Source organism: Glandiceps talaboti, chromosome 21, assembly GCF_964340395.1.
Source record: "Glandiceps talaboti chromosome 21, keGlaTala1.1, whole genome shotgun sequence".
Lineage (NCBI taxonomy): Eukaryota > Metazoa > Hemichordata > Enteropneusta > Spengelidae > Glandiceps > Glandiceps talaboti.
In genome coordinates, this window is record NC_135569.1 from 16,009,483 (window position 1) to 16,024,010 (window position 14,528).

General features: G+C 34.5%; 1 protein-coding gene across 1 annotated transcript in view; it reads left to right on the forward strand.

Annotated features, from left to right (window-relative positions):
* The first annotated feature begins 394 nt into the window (after window positions 1–394).
* The window catches only part of LOC144451123 (neprilysin-1-like), a 43,773-nt gene continuing 29,639 nt past the window's right edge, over window positions 395–14,528 (forward strand). Inside the window, exon 1 of the mRNA XM_078141895.1 lies at window positions 395–867. Coding sequence (XP_077998021.1) covers window positions 618–867 — 250 coding nt within the window. The 5' untranslated portion in view covers window positions 395–617. The remainder of the gene's footprint in view (window positions 868–14,528) is intronic.

The window sequence follows — 14,528 nt, forward strand, 5'->3', positions numbered from 1 at the left end:
TTCATTCGGGCGATTCGTTGTGAACGTAGTCTTTTGAGCAATATTACAATATGTACAATTTATCAACACTTATTTAGAAATCACTGTTGTCTTGATAGCAAGACTAATGCATACCTTTGTAAAACATGTAATCATGTACCACAGCTCTTACGAATAGGAAAGAAATATGACTTTCTAGGCAATAACCCATTGCTTGACATTTTTTTAAACAAACCAGCTAACCTTTTTGTGAAGGGCATGTGCATTCCTTTGTAAACATTCTTTGCAAAGACTCCTTACACACGTATTATTACCATTTTACACACCTGAAAGCGATATCTTGCTTACAATCGTCTGGGCATGCGCACTTTTGAAATTACGCTTGAGAAAAGCGAGTTGTCTTGTGCACATATTCTAGTACTAGGGCTTAAAGCTGCGTAGCGTAGCTGTGCATACCTTTGCATAAATCGACAGCGTTGTGATTCACACGTTTGTCTTTCGTTTTCAGTCAGATACATCTTTGAAGATAGTAGGTGAAAACGACGAAGACATACGTCGACAAGCTGAAGTGCTTCAAGTTCTACGAAGACGACGGATTGGTGCAGTGACCTTTACTATAGTAAAGTGAACACACCACGATGACAACGGACGATAAAGACGGCAAGGCTGTGAATAAATCGTCGGAAGCCATCAGATACAAACCGTCGACGTCAGCAGAAAACGGTGATGCGATCTTGTTCAGGGATGAGACTAACAGGGCTCTCGGACCACTGATATGCAAGGCCTGGTGGAAGCGACGGACGCCTGTCGAAAAATCACTCGGTCTGCTGTTGGGATTCGTAGCTTGTGTGTGCATCATCCTCATAATTGTATTGGCTATACAGCTAGGTAAGTAAAACACAATTTTTAACCCGCACTATCAATGCGATTTCTTCAACCACCACATCCGACATTCATACAATATTAGGACGTCAAGTTTGATTGTTCAGGAAGACATATCAGGATATTTTCACTGCAAGCACATTATTCCTGATAATTATTGTAAGCGTCATATAGTCAGACTTGGTAACGCTTCATTTACTCTAGTTCCATCTTATAATGTAATATAACAAAAGGTTTTGCTCCGGCGACATATCATATATCTTCTCCAATCTGTTCATTACTACAGTCATTAAACTTTGAACAGTGCTCTAAGACCTCCAGAGTGGTTGATAATTCCTATTCTGTAATTAATGGCGGGTTCAAATACTTATTCACAAAATTTAGGTCATAGATCTTTCAGAGAACGATTTGTTGTTTACATCTTTTGTTGTTCGTTCATGTTTTTTTCCGGCGACTGATTTTGGACACTCACCTTTAGTGACCCCTGACCATGTGACCATCGATATAAGGATGATTTCCCCCCCTTTATAACGTTCTAACAACCATTTCTCACAAAGACCGTGATCAAATGTTTGTCTCTGAATTGATCATCGAAATATATTTGTTATTAATAATTAATAATTCAAAAAGTGAATACATTTGTCTCTTTCTATTGGTTTGTGTATGATATTTAGCGAACATTGTGTCGTCATTTTGTGTATTGACAGTTCTCCTATGTCGGTATCGTCTACCCGTGTACACAGTATGTTCTGTATATTGAGAGTCGTCTACCTGAATATTGAGTGCCGTCTATATGTATATTGAGTGTTGTCTACCTGTATATTGAGTGTTGTCTATCTGTATATTGAGTGTTGTCTATCTGTATATTGAGTGTTGTCTATCTGTATATTGAGTGTTGTCTACCTGTATATTGAGTGTTGTCTATCTGTATATTGAGTGTTGTCTATCTGTACATTGAGAGTCGTCTACCTGTGTACTGAGTGTCGTCTCTCTGTGTACTGAATGTTGTCTATCTGTATATTGAGTGTTGTCTACCTGTATATTGAGTGTTGTCTATCTGTATATTGAGTGTTGTCTATCTGTACATTGAGAGTCGTCTACCTGTGTATTGGAGTGTTGTCTATCTGTGTACTGAGTGTCGTACCGTCTATCTGTGTACTGAGTGTTGTCTATCTGTGTACTGAATGTTGTCTATCTGTATATTGAGTTTTGTCTACCTGTATATTGAGTGTTGTCTATCTGTATATTGAGTGTTGTCTACCTGTATGTTGAGTGTTGTCTACCTGTATATTGAGTGTTGTCTATCTGTATATTGAGAGTCGTCTATCTGTATATTGAGTGTTGTCTATCGGTGTATTGAGAGTCGTCTATCTGAATATTGAGTGTCGTCTATCTGTATATTGAGTGCCGTCTACCTGTGTATTGAGTGTTGTCTACCTGTGTACTGAGTGTCGTACCGTCTATCTGTGTACTGAGTGTCGTCTCTCTGTGTACTGAATGTTGTCTATCTGTATATTGAGTGTCGTCTATCTGTATATTGAGAGTCGTCTATCTGTGTATTGAGTGTCGTCTATCTGTGTATTGAGAGTCGTCTATCTGTGTATTGAGTGTCGTCTATCTGTATATTGAGAGTCGTCTATCTGTGTATTGAGTGTTGTCTATCTGTGTACTGAATGTTGTCTATCTGTATATTGAGTTTTGTCTACCTGTGTATTGAGTGTTGTCTACCTGTATGTTGAGTGTTGTCTATCTGTATATTGAGTGTTGTCTATCTGTATATTGAGTGTTGTCTACCTGTGTATTGAGTGTTGTCTATCTGTGTACTGAGTGTTGTCTATCTGTATATTGAGTGTTGTCTATCTGTGTTCTGAGTGTTGTCTATCTGTATATTGAGTGTTGTCTATCTGTGTACTGAGTGTTGTCTATCTGTATATTGAGTGTTGTCTATCTGTGTATTGACTCGTCTATCTGTATATTGAGTGTTGTCTATCTATGTACTGAGTGTCGTCCCTCTGTATATTGAATGTTGTCTATCTGTGTACTGAGAGTCGTCTACCTGTATATTGAGAGTCGTCTATCTGTGTACTGAGTGTTGTCTATCTGTATATTGAGTTTTGTCTACCTGTATATTGAGTGCCGTCTATCCGTATATTGAGTGTCGTCTATCTGTGTACTGAGTGTTGTCTATCTGTGTACTGAGAGTCGTCTACGTGTATATTGAGAGTCGTCTATCTGTGTATTGAGTGTCGTCTATCTGTGTATTGAGTGTCGTCTATCTGTGTATTGAATGTTTTCGTCTATCTGTATATTGAGTATTGTCGTCTATCTGTGTTTTGAGTGTCGCCCGTCTGTGTATTGAGTATTGTCTATTGAGTGTTGTCGTCTATTTGTGTATTGATTGTCGTCTATCTGTATATTGAGTATTAGCGTCTATCTGTGTATTGAATATTGTTGTATATCTGTATACTGAATGTTTTCGTCTATCTGTGTATTGAATATTGTTGTATATCTGTGTATTGAGTATTATCGTCTATATATGTATTGAGTGCCGTCTATCTGTGTATTTAATGTTGTGGTATATCTGTATAGTGAGTGTAGACCATGATGAGCAATTTTCAGGAAATTAATCAGTCAAAAGTGACAAATATGAAGTGTTTGATGGCAGTGTAATCTGACATAATTCATCCTCCACATCATAGAAATGATAATATTTTACATCATACATGAATTAGTATTGAATTCTAAAGATTTAAAACATTGATATGTAAAACAGTAAACATATATCAAGGGTACTAGAAATGTAACTGTCAAGATGTGACACTATACTATTAATGAACCAGATTAAAATTGAATGCTTACCGAAGGGCAACAGAGCCAAAGAATTTTGGGAAAATGCAATGTAACACGTTATTCACGGACCACCTCAATATGAACATTGGCTTCGAATGAATGAATGAATGAATGAATGAATGAATGAATGAATGAATGAATGAATGAATGGATGGATGAATGAATGAATAAATGGGTGAATAAATGAATAAATGAATGAATGGATGAATAAATGAATGAATGGATGGATAAATGAATGAGTGAGTGGATGGATGAATGAATGAATGAATGAATAAATGGGTGAATAAATGAATAAATGGATGAATAAATGAATGAGTGAGTAGATGGATGAATGAATGAATGAATGAATGAATGAATTTATGAATGAATAAATGGGTGAATAAATGAATGAATGAATGAATGAATGGATGAATGAATAAATGAGTGAGTGAGTGGGTGGATGAATGAATGAATGAATGGATGAATGAATGAATAAATGAATAAATGAGTGAGTGGGTGGATGAATAAATGAATGAATGGATGAATGAATGAATGAATAAATGAGTGAGTGGGTGGATGAATGAATGAATGAATGGATGAATAAATAAATGAACGGCAGGATGGATGAATAAATGAATGAATGAATCAATTACTCACTCACTCACTCACTCACTCACTCACTCACTCACTCACTCAATCAATCAATCAATCAATCAATCAATCAATCAATCAATCAATCAATCAACAAACCAACCATTCCTAAAAGATTTGCTTTGTCACCAAAATATTACACCAATTTCGGTAACCAGTACGTTAAACCAAAATATGATAATGTGACATTGGATGTCATACTTGTGTAGTATTCCTTAAGTATTTTTCAATATATGATAACACAAAATGACATTTGTCGCCCCACTTCTTATATTGAGTATACTCTTTTTTATCTTACATTGTATCTGTGTGTTTTATATCTTTGTTAACTCACAGTAATGCTACATGAAATTCTAATGACCATAAACTAAAATTGTAGACAGAGTTAGAATATTTACTACTTGTTGGATCGGTGACAAATGAACCGGTAAAACAATGGTTTTGATGACAGAAATTCATAGTTTTCCTAACTTTTCACTGATAAAACCCCCGTTTTCAAATAGTCTGATTTTCATTCGCGTTTGCTCTCTGTCTTTTCAATCTATTTTGGAATGTTATATCCATCATATTCTATGGCACACTCTTGTCAACTCTTTCAATGGCAAGGAACGTAACGTGCATAAAGTCACGTCCCAAAGCCATTCCATTCAATTTCCTATAATAATTGTTTTGCCTCAAGAGACATGCTTTCTTTGCCAAGATGTGCCCTCGTCTAGTGAAAAATGGAAAAAAATTAAAAGCGGTGAGGATACATGTACAGGAGGTCATATGTACATATTGAAATTAATAATTTATGTCATGATAACATTCCATGCACCAAGTCTATTAAAGTCATGAGATATACGTTTCTTTCTGATTTCTTTTCGAGATAGAGTAACTATACAATGAATAGAGATAAGTGCGATTACGTTGACTTGTACGCGGGGACATATTGTAATTTCTGCACAAACAACACAATATTCCATCAGTTTCTTTCCGTGCTTAATTAGCTTCATTTGAGTAAATCTTCAAATTGAATTAATTAACAGCAAAATCTCAATAGCTTTGACTGATATGCTAAAGGCATATCGAAGACTAGTCTAACGACTAGGATTTTATGAAATATAAGACTTGTTTTAGATTTGAAATTGTGAAAATATTGTACATGGGAAAGACATAATATTTCAGAGTGAGAGAAAAAGCGAGAGAGACAGATACAGAGAAAAAAGACCGAGAGAGAGAGAGAGAGAGAGAGAGAGAGAGAGAGAGAGAGAGAGAGAGAGAGAGAGAGAGAGAGAGAGAGCTTACAGTTAGTGGATCTAAGATCTCAGCGACAAAGGAAGGGTAGTTGGCAGATGTCAACGCTGTTGGTGATACGTGTAGTCTAGCGTACACTAGCGCATAGCGACAATAGAAACGAATTGAAACCTATACAATGAGTATGTTGGCAATACCTGTAGTTGAACCAAGAAAAAATGTGCTGTAGAAACAATGCCAAGAGGCATACGGAGAGTGAATTATGTCTGTTTTGTCAGGAGAGTCATTTCAACTGGAAAGATAAGTTGTCTTCAATTTGTAACAGTAATTCAATTACAAAGCAAAAGGCAGATCTTGGCTCACAGATTACGCAAGTAAGAATACCAATCACATTGCTATAAACATTGTGACTCAGAAGGCATAATCCATGCCATCTTGAAGGCAATAAATGCTTGTCTTGAGGGAGTTCGCTTGATTGGACATATTGCTGCATCAGAACATCATAGATGGAAAGGATGATGTGACTTCATTTAGTAACGAAATGTGTCTATTACCATTGACGTAAGCAACCATGAAAAGCTATCCAATTACATTAGATGTCGAACTACAAATACTTCAATATAAAGATGCAATGAAGTTGAAAATCCGACGTGCCAAAAACCTCGCTAATCACAGAAATAGAATGTAGACAACTTTACTGCTGCAATCTTGATGAATTTGGTTTTGCTCCTACAGTTTTTCAGTGTGTAATCCGAGGAAAATTGCTATATTCGGGTAATTTCATGAAGTTGCATTATGTTTTAAAGATCAGCTATACTGATTTAATAATGTAACCAATATTAATTAATAACCAATATTAATTAACAACCATTATTTAATTAAATCATTTTTTAATTAAGTTCTAATCTACACTAATTTTTGATATAGATGAAACCTTATTTTGGTTTACCAGTGATTCCTACATACAAGTCGTCGTCATGGTAACTAAGTAGATATTTAAAGACAGTATTCATTTCTGTTTGGTTTTCCTTGTCAAATAATTTCTTATCTATAACGCGTTGTTATGAAATCTTTCATTTACAATGATTGCATAGCGTCGATCTTTGACCTTTGTCCCGAGTTTTGAGTGATCGCACCTGTCAGCTTAGTCGGTATTGTGTTGATATTATACTTATCCATATATATATATATATATATATATATATATATATATATATATATATATATATATATATATATATATATATATATATATATATATATGGATATTAATATATGGATATTAATGCGAATTAAATTGATATCTACTATATATATATATATATATATATATATATATATATATATATATATATATATATATATATATATATATATATATATATATATATATATATATATAACTACTGGGCAGATCGGTCTGAAATTTAATGGGAATGTTCCTAGTGGTGTTTAGGTTCAGAATTGTTCATAACATGGCGATCCCGTCAGTGATATGCAAATTTTGTGTATTTTTGGTCAAATATCATCAATTCCATAGCTGCTAAGCAGACTGGGCTGAAATTTAATAAGATGCATATGGGCGTGTGTAAATAAAACTGTGTTGATACTATAAGTGGTATGCAAATTAGGTCAATTTTGGTCAAAAACTGCATGGTAAACAGTGTTGAAACTTGGTGGGGATGTTTCTGGAGATATTATTCTGCAGTTATTGTTGAAAACATTTTGGTACAATTGGCCCTAGCAACCATGACCATTTCCTTAGCGACAGTGAAATGATGATGCATATTACAAAGATAACACTAGGGATGGGCAGGTATAGGTGAATACAGATTCAAAATATGTATGCAAATATGCCTAGCAACAGGCCCAGGCCCATAGCAACAGCTAAATGATGGTTTATATTGCAAAGATGAAAACTGGGAAGGGCAGGCAAATTACTAAAGATTACAAAAATGTATGCAAATATGCCTAGCGACAAGACCACTCCCATAGCAACAGCTAAATACAGTTGTGCTACAATGTCATTGGCGCATGGTTCTGATAAGCAACATGATTACCTATCTGTGTTCTACTTCCCAATGGGGAAAGGCACCTCTATAATAGTATATTTTGCAGTTACCTGATCGTGTGTCAGCAATGTCAAGAGCCATAAGTGAAACGACAAGCTCAATTTTCCTATAAGTGAATGTCACCAACAAGCTCGATGACGTCATGTGACAAGGTTTAAGTATAGCAGAAAATTTACGTTCGTTCACACTGAGCAAAAATCCTTTCACGAACGACTTGCAAATCAATTCACCGAAAGTAGTTTTATGACTCAAGGGAACGAATTTTGACTAATCTAAGCTCACTTCCTCAATCCTACGGCTAATTTTAGTCCTACTTCGCCTAAATATAGCCTTCCTTTAAAATATGTGCATTCAGGGTAGCGTTATCTTAGCTTGGGAGTTTAATATTTAACTTGACGGCGTTTCTTATGGTTGACGTCATAGGAGAGATTCGCAAGATCAGCTGTGTTCATTCAGACACTGAATTACCGTCTTGGCGTCTTTTGCCACGTTTCCGCTGATATCCATGAGCTTTGTAAGATGCGTCGCCATCAATGATTGATAGACCACGATCACAAGGGATACTTATTTCTACATTTGACTCGAGTGAGGTGACAACACCCGTAATTAAGACATTATTTCCGGCAATGGTTAAGATATGCCTAATATTCGCATAGCTAAAGTCGTGCTACAAAACGAACAATTACGTAAAAACCTACTCGGAAAATTAAAACCGAACAAAAATGATCTCAAGTACAAAAGACAGTCGTGCAGAACTAAGTCTCGTTGAAGCATTATAATTTGTAACTCCCCAACTTAAAGTATATTAAGATTAATATAGAAGTATTAATCATATTTCAGAATTAATCTAAAATATTGGATACATTTGTATTTATTAACAAAATAGTCTTCGGACCTTTTACGAGTAACTTTTTAATATTAAAAGGAATCATTAATAATATAATACTTCATGTATTTCAGTGGATACTACAGAGAAGGAGCGTAAACGTATTTTGTTAAGTCAACAGAAGGGAAAGACTAGTGTTTGCAGGCAGTATTAAATAAACTAAGCGGACAACGTTGGGGACAGTTTCCTATTCTGTTCTTATTAGGATACAGAAGTGTGTTGAATACAGTCTCATCGATTTGTTGTTGTATCTAAAATCTTGATTGACCGTTACCTTTATGTCGTAGTGTGGGAACGGAAGAGAAGTGCAATGGTGATTACAGAGGACTTATAGTCGCCATTGTGGAACGGTCATTGTATGATTTGGCGCTTTCTTCACCGGAGCGTAACGTCGTCACTCCCCTACTCTTATCTTTTCATAATATTTAGTTTATATCAAATGTTTTAGTAGCTCCTTAACAGAAACTCACATGACCCTGTCTGTCTGTCTGTCTGTCTGTCTGTCTGTCTGTCTGTCTGTCTGTCCTTCCTGTCTATTTTGCTCTATTTTAAGGAAGTTGAATTTATTACAGACGTTAGAGAGATAAATCTTAACGTCTTCATATCCATTTGTACCTTTTACCAAGCTTCGTTTGCACATTAATGAATGTAGTTTGACCTTTTCATATAGTAGCTTGACAAGTATTAGGTTGAACTTATTGTAATGACAATATTTTGGTGTAGCACTACCCTATTAGATTTTCATGAATGTTTATGCATATTGATTAGTTTAATTTGCATATAGATTAATGAATTTTGACACTTTCACCTTGTGTCGTGGCAAGTGTACCCTGGAATAAAATTAAACATTTTGACATGCAGTTAGAATAATGAAGCAATACCAATTTACATATGTGGAATTTTCTATTTCTGCATAGCAAACATTTCAAATACTTCAACTTGATTCAAATGAAGTATGCTACATACGGCTGAGGTCTTAACAGATTTGTCATTTTAATGTACACATTGCATTTGCAGAACTCTTTCACTATATACCGCTTCTTATAGATAAAATTTTGATCCTGGGTTCTGATTTGGCCGAAGATTAGATTATTCAATTTGAAATCAATTTGAACCATTCCACCCACACTGATTTTACTCAGTGTCAAAATGTATCGAATTGTACATTTAACGTATAATTTGACTTCCGGGTAATCAAATGACCATCAAACATTACGATTATTGAATGTTTGGTGCACTTAAAGGCAAATCGATTGTTATTTAAGTTAGAAAGGTTGTAATGTAATGTCTTTGTCTGTCTGTATGTCCGTGTGTGTGTGTGTGTGTGTATGTATGTATGTATGTATGTATGTATGTATGTATGTATGTATGTATGTGTGTGTGTGTGTCAGTCTGTCTGTCTGTCTGTCTGTCTGTCTGTCTACATCTAGATATATATATGTATATATATATATATATATATATATATATATATATATTATTTTTAAATGAAGTGGGCATTTGAGTAGATTCGGTAAAATTATCTAATAAGAAAACTCCGACCGAGACATCAAAGGAATTATATATTATTGCTTACCAACAACACTGCCAGATTGGTAAAAGCCTTTGTGACTGTATAAAGCATTATCAACACTTATTCTTTGTTAAATATTAATGCGAATTAAATTGATATCTACTAGGCTTTCCGTCCAAGTCATTAGATGTAGTTGACCTGGTACTCATATAGGAATTTTTGAACACTGACTGACCCTATATAAACTTTATCATCTGACACAGTAATAGTTTGAGGTAACCATACAATATACAGTCTATTTCTATTTTTAACCACCATTTCTTATGTCAAAGGTTTAGAATTTGCGATTCCTGCCATGATTACATGTGGTTGCATTAAAACGGTTACATAAACAATCTCCCATGTGGTAGTAACCAGATGGTACGATTCAAAAATTGATATATGAAAGATTTTATATCTACAATCTTACGAACTAACTGGCAAAGTTAACTAACTAACTAACTATAATACATATATATATATATATATATATATATATATATATATATATATATATATATATATATATATATATATATATATATATATATATATATATATACACATATGTATATATACTAAATCCAAAATTATAAGGATGTTATAAGTCGTTACTCGGAGTTTCACCCTTCCTCAGCGATCATCAGTCGACTGATCCAAATAATAGACGACTGATATTATATATATATATATATATATATATATATATATATATATATATATATATATATATATATATATATATATATATATATATATATATATATTCAACTTTTATGTTTGTAGAGACAAAACTAAGGATTTCAAACCATATATTCCCAATTGAAGTTGGCCGTTACAAGAACATTGAAAGAAAGCATAGAATATGCACATTATGTATTTCAAGTGTTGGAGATGAGTTTCAGTTTCAGTGCTGTGTAACAGAGAAAACATACAGAGTATTAGAGCAACATACTTTGATGCTATAAGTAGTTTACTATCTCAGCTATAAAAGTTTGATAAGGGTTCTTTATTTGTAGATAACTCTTTTACTGCCAAATATTGGTGAAAATTACAATAAAATACACACCAAACTATACAAATGTCAGTTGCGAAATGAAGTATGTAAATTTGGACATGATATTTTTTGTGAATCTTGCACAATTGTACACCACAGTAAGTTCTTTACGTTTGAAGAGTTCCTTAAATTTTAAAGAGTCTGGCTTCTTGTAGGAATATTTACCTATCTTCCTTAAAAACAGGGCAGACAAGGATATGCTGCATAACGTCTCTTTGTTCATTCGAGTTGCATAATGTGCACGAGTTAGGCTACTAGAGTTGTCATTTTGGTAATGGCGTAAAGTACAAATATTTTTTTCACTTCCGTTATCGTGTGGATGGATGGATGGATGGATGTGTGTGTGTGTGTGTGTGTGTCTGTCTGTCTGTCTATGTCTGCATATGTCTCTGTCACTGTGTCTATCATCTTTTTCTAAAAAATAGATTACTCAATTCAAAAAGAAATTTGATATATATACCATATTTAGAATAATTGCTATAGAACTGAATAGGTTTTGGGGATCATACCATGAACATGTATTTGCATAAATAACGATTTTCGGTAATTAGGCAATATCTTAATAATACCTGCTTCAAATTTCATATAATTTTGTACGTACATTGGTGGTAACAGGACGCAAGTGTTGAATAAAGCATTTCCATGTAGATTTTAACCATAATGAGTACTTTAATTTACATAATCAATGATTTTCTGAATTACGCAACACGACTTCAAATTTCGTGTAATTCGGTACATGCATTGATGATATCGTAGCACATGTATCCCTTAAAGTTCATTGATTTAGCTTTGAAATCTACTGAGTGTTTTTTTTACATAATTAATGATTTTCGGCAAGTAGGCAGTATCTGAAATAAAGAATGGAGGTTTAAAATTTCATACAATTTGGTACAAGGATTGATGTCAACAAAGTGGACTTGTTCAGTCATTTCACTGTAGTTTTCTATTTAATGGTTCATTTGCATAATCAATGATTTATGGAAATTAAGTGATATACATGTACCATGTATAGTCGCTAAGAATTTCACAATCTGATTATGGTAAATCAACAATCAAAAGGAAACCAGGATGGGGATATGGCACTTTGAAATTATTCCACGTATTAACATGTATATTGTGAAGACGTTGCTGTCTACAGTCTGTATCCCCTGGCTTAGTTCAATGTTGCTGTTCCCCCTTTAAGATGTTTATCGATTTTGGATGTAACTTGTAGACATTTGTGTTCCAAATCATCGACATCATGTACTTCTTGTAGAATTTGTCAAGTTGAGTTCATTTCTTGGCTTCTGTATTCGACTTTGGTTGGCTTCTCTGTTTGTCTTTAGACGTCATTGTTTCTACAATGAACCCTACATTCCGATGTATATACAGATATGGGTCACAGAGTTGACGAGTGCAGAATGTGAGAACATTGCCAGATTTTGAGTGTGTCAACCACATGACACGACACATTGACACGTGTTATGGAACACTATATTTCTATACAGAAATACCGTTTGGCAAGATACAAATTTAGACGCGCCCTAAGCAACACAATAAACGTGGTTTTTGAAGTACTTGTATATATCGTCGTAATGCCACAGTTTTGTTTCTGTGACATTGTATGGATCGCTCTACTGTAATTACGTATACAAGCACAAAGTAATCGTTAAGAACGAAAGTTTGTGATGTTGCCATAGTTTCCATACCTACGCAAATATATAAATATGCAGTCACGATATTGCAATGGTTATAATACCGTAAAAATATTTCCAAACGTGCCAAAACCCCATGTCGTTATATCAACAAACACGTTCAGTAGAGAGCGGAAGGCTAAGTTTCAATGTTTTGCCTTGGAATGTTTCCATTTGACCAAATGTAACAATTGTTTCAGTTGTACAAGAAACCAGTAGCGATAAGGTTGATTCATCCAATTAATTAATGATACAGTGTCAGCGATGGCACGAAATTTAATCAGCCGGGAGCAAACAAGAAAACAGTTTCATGGTGATTTCCTCCTGTTACAAAAACATCCATTGGCATATAGTTGAATTGATTGAAACAATAATTAGTACTAGGTTTTGGTATTGGGGTTGGATATTTGTTAAACATGTAAATGCGTGAACTGGGTTTGAAGTAACAGTTGTGTACGTGTATTGCTGCTACATGTTTGAAGTAAGGGGTTCAGGGCCTACAAGCCAAGATTAAAGGCGGGAATTGGGGTGGGGGGGGGGTTTACTTTATATGACAGCCAAATTAATTAGAATAAATGTATGCATTTTGAATTGAAAAATAAGAGGCAAAAAAACGATTTGCTACAGACGTACTTGTGTGTTCGGACGCAGTACAACATACTAGTACCACATCATTTTGAAAATAGCCGACACATTATCTCGACAAACCATTTCTTTAGATGTGCAAGGATTGTCAAGCACCATCTTCCGTAAGCAGCCCATATACAATTTCTATTGTTACATTAGAAACCTTTGTGTAGGTGTGATGTATACAGTATTCAAACATAGAAAGCTTCCTACAAATAGGAGTTCTTCATTAAAGGGAGATTGTGTAATCAAATGATTACTATTGCTGTGCATTGGTAACAATTAATCTAATAATTTGTCACTAACCAAGTCTTATAGACAAAAATACAGAATCGAATTTATAGTACGAAATATAAATTTAGTCAAAAAGATTCGCAGAAAAGTGTTCAGTCTTTCTGACTACGATATTTTTGAGACACATAAACTTTATTATTTTGAATCGTCTCTGGTATATGTAAATAACACTTTTTTTAATTCAGGAGACACACAGCTTGCTTGTTCTGGTTACGCCCAAAATAAACAGTTATGTTTAAGAACTGTTTAGTACAGTTACACTTTATTATCAATGTTGACATGATTTATTAAATGTAGGGCGTTTAACGCGTGATATGGAAAAGTTGCATCGACATTGAAAGCAGATCTCCTCCAATGTTAATCGTTGAATCGTGAGATTTCAGTATTTAGATATCTGTACTCGATCTGTTACATACACCAGTGCTTGGCAGTATATCAGTTTTCGATTAAAGAAGACGATAGCGCGGTACATTATTTTTAAAATCACGGGGGGGTACACGTGTACATATTTTCTGCTTACTTGCCATGCAAATGCCTGAATCCAGTGTTCTAATAATAAAAAGAATGTTCTATATGGGTCATGCTGACATTGGCATATAATCAGTGCCTATCGAGTTAGCTTATTCTGATTTAGGATATTAACTAATGACATTGATCCATATATCGTTCGATTCTTTAACTCTTTCGATCGTTGTAACACCTTATTCTGATTTATTCCCATCACTTGGGGGCGGGGTGGGTGGGGGCGGGGTGGGGGTGGGAACACCTATTCCTGAAACTACTACAAAGT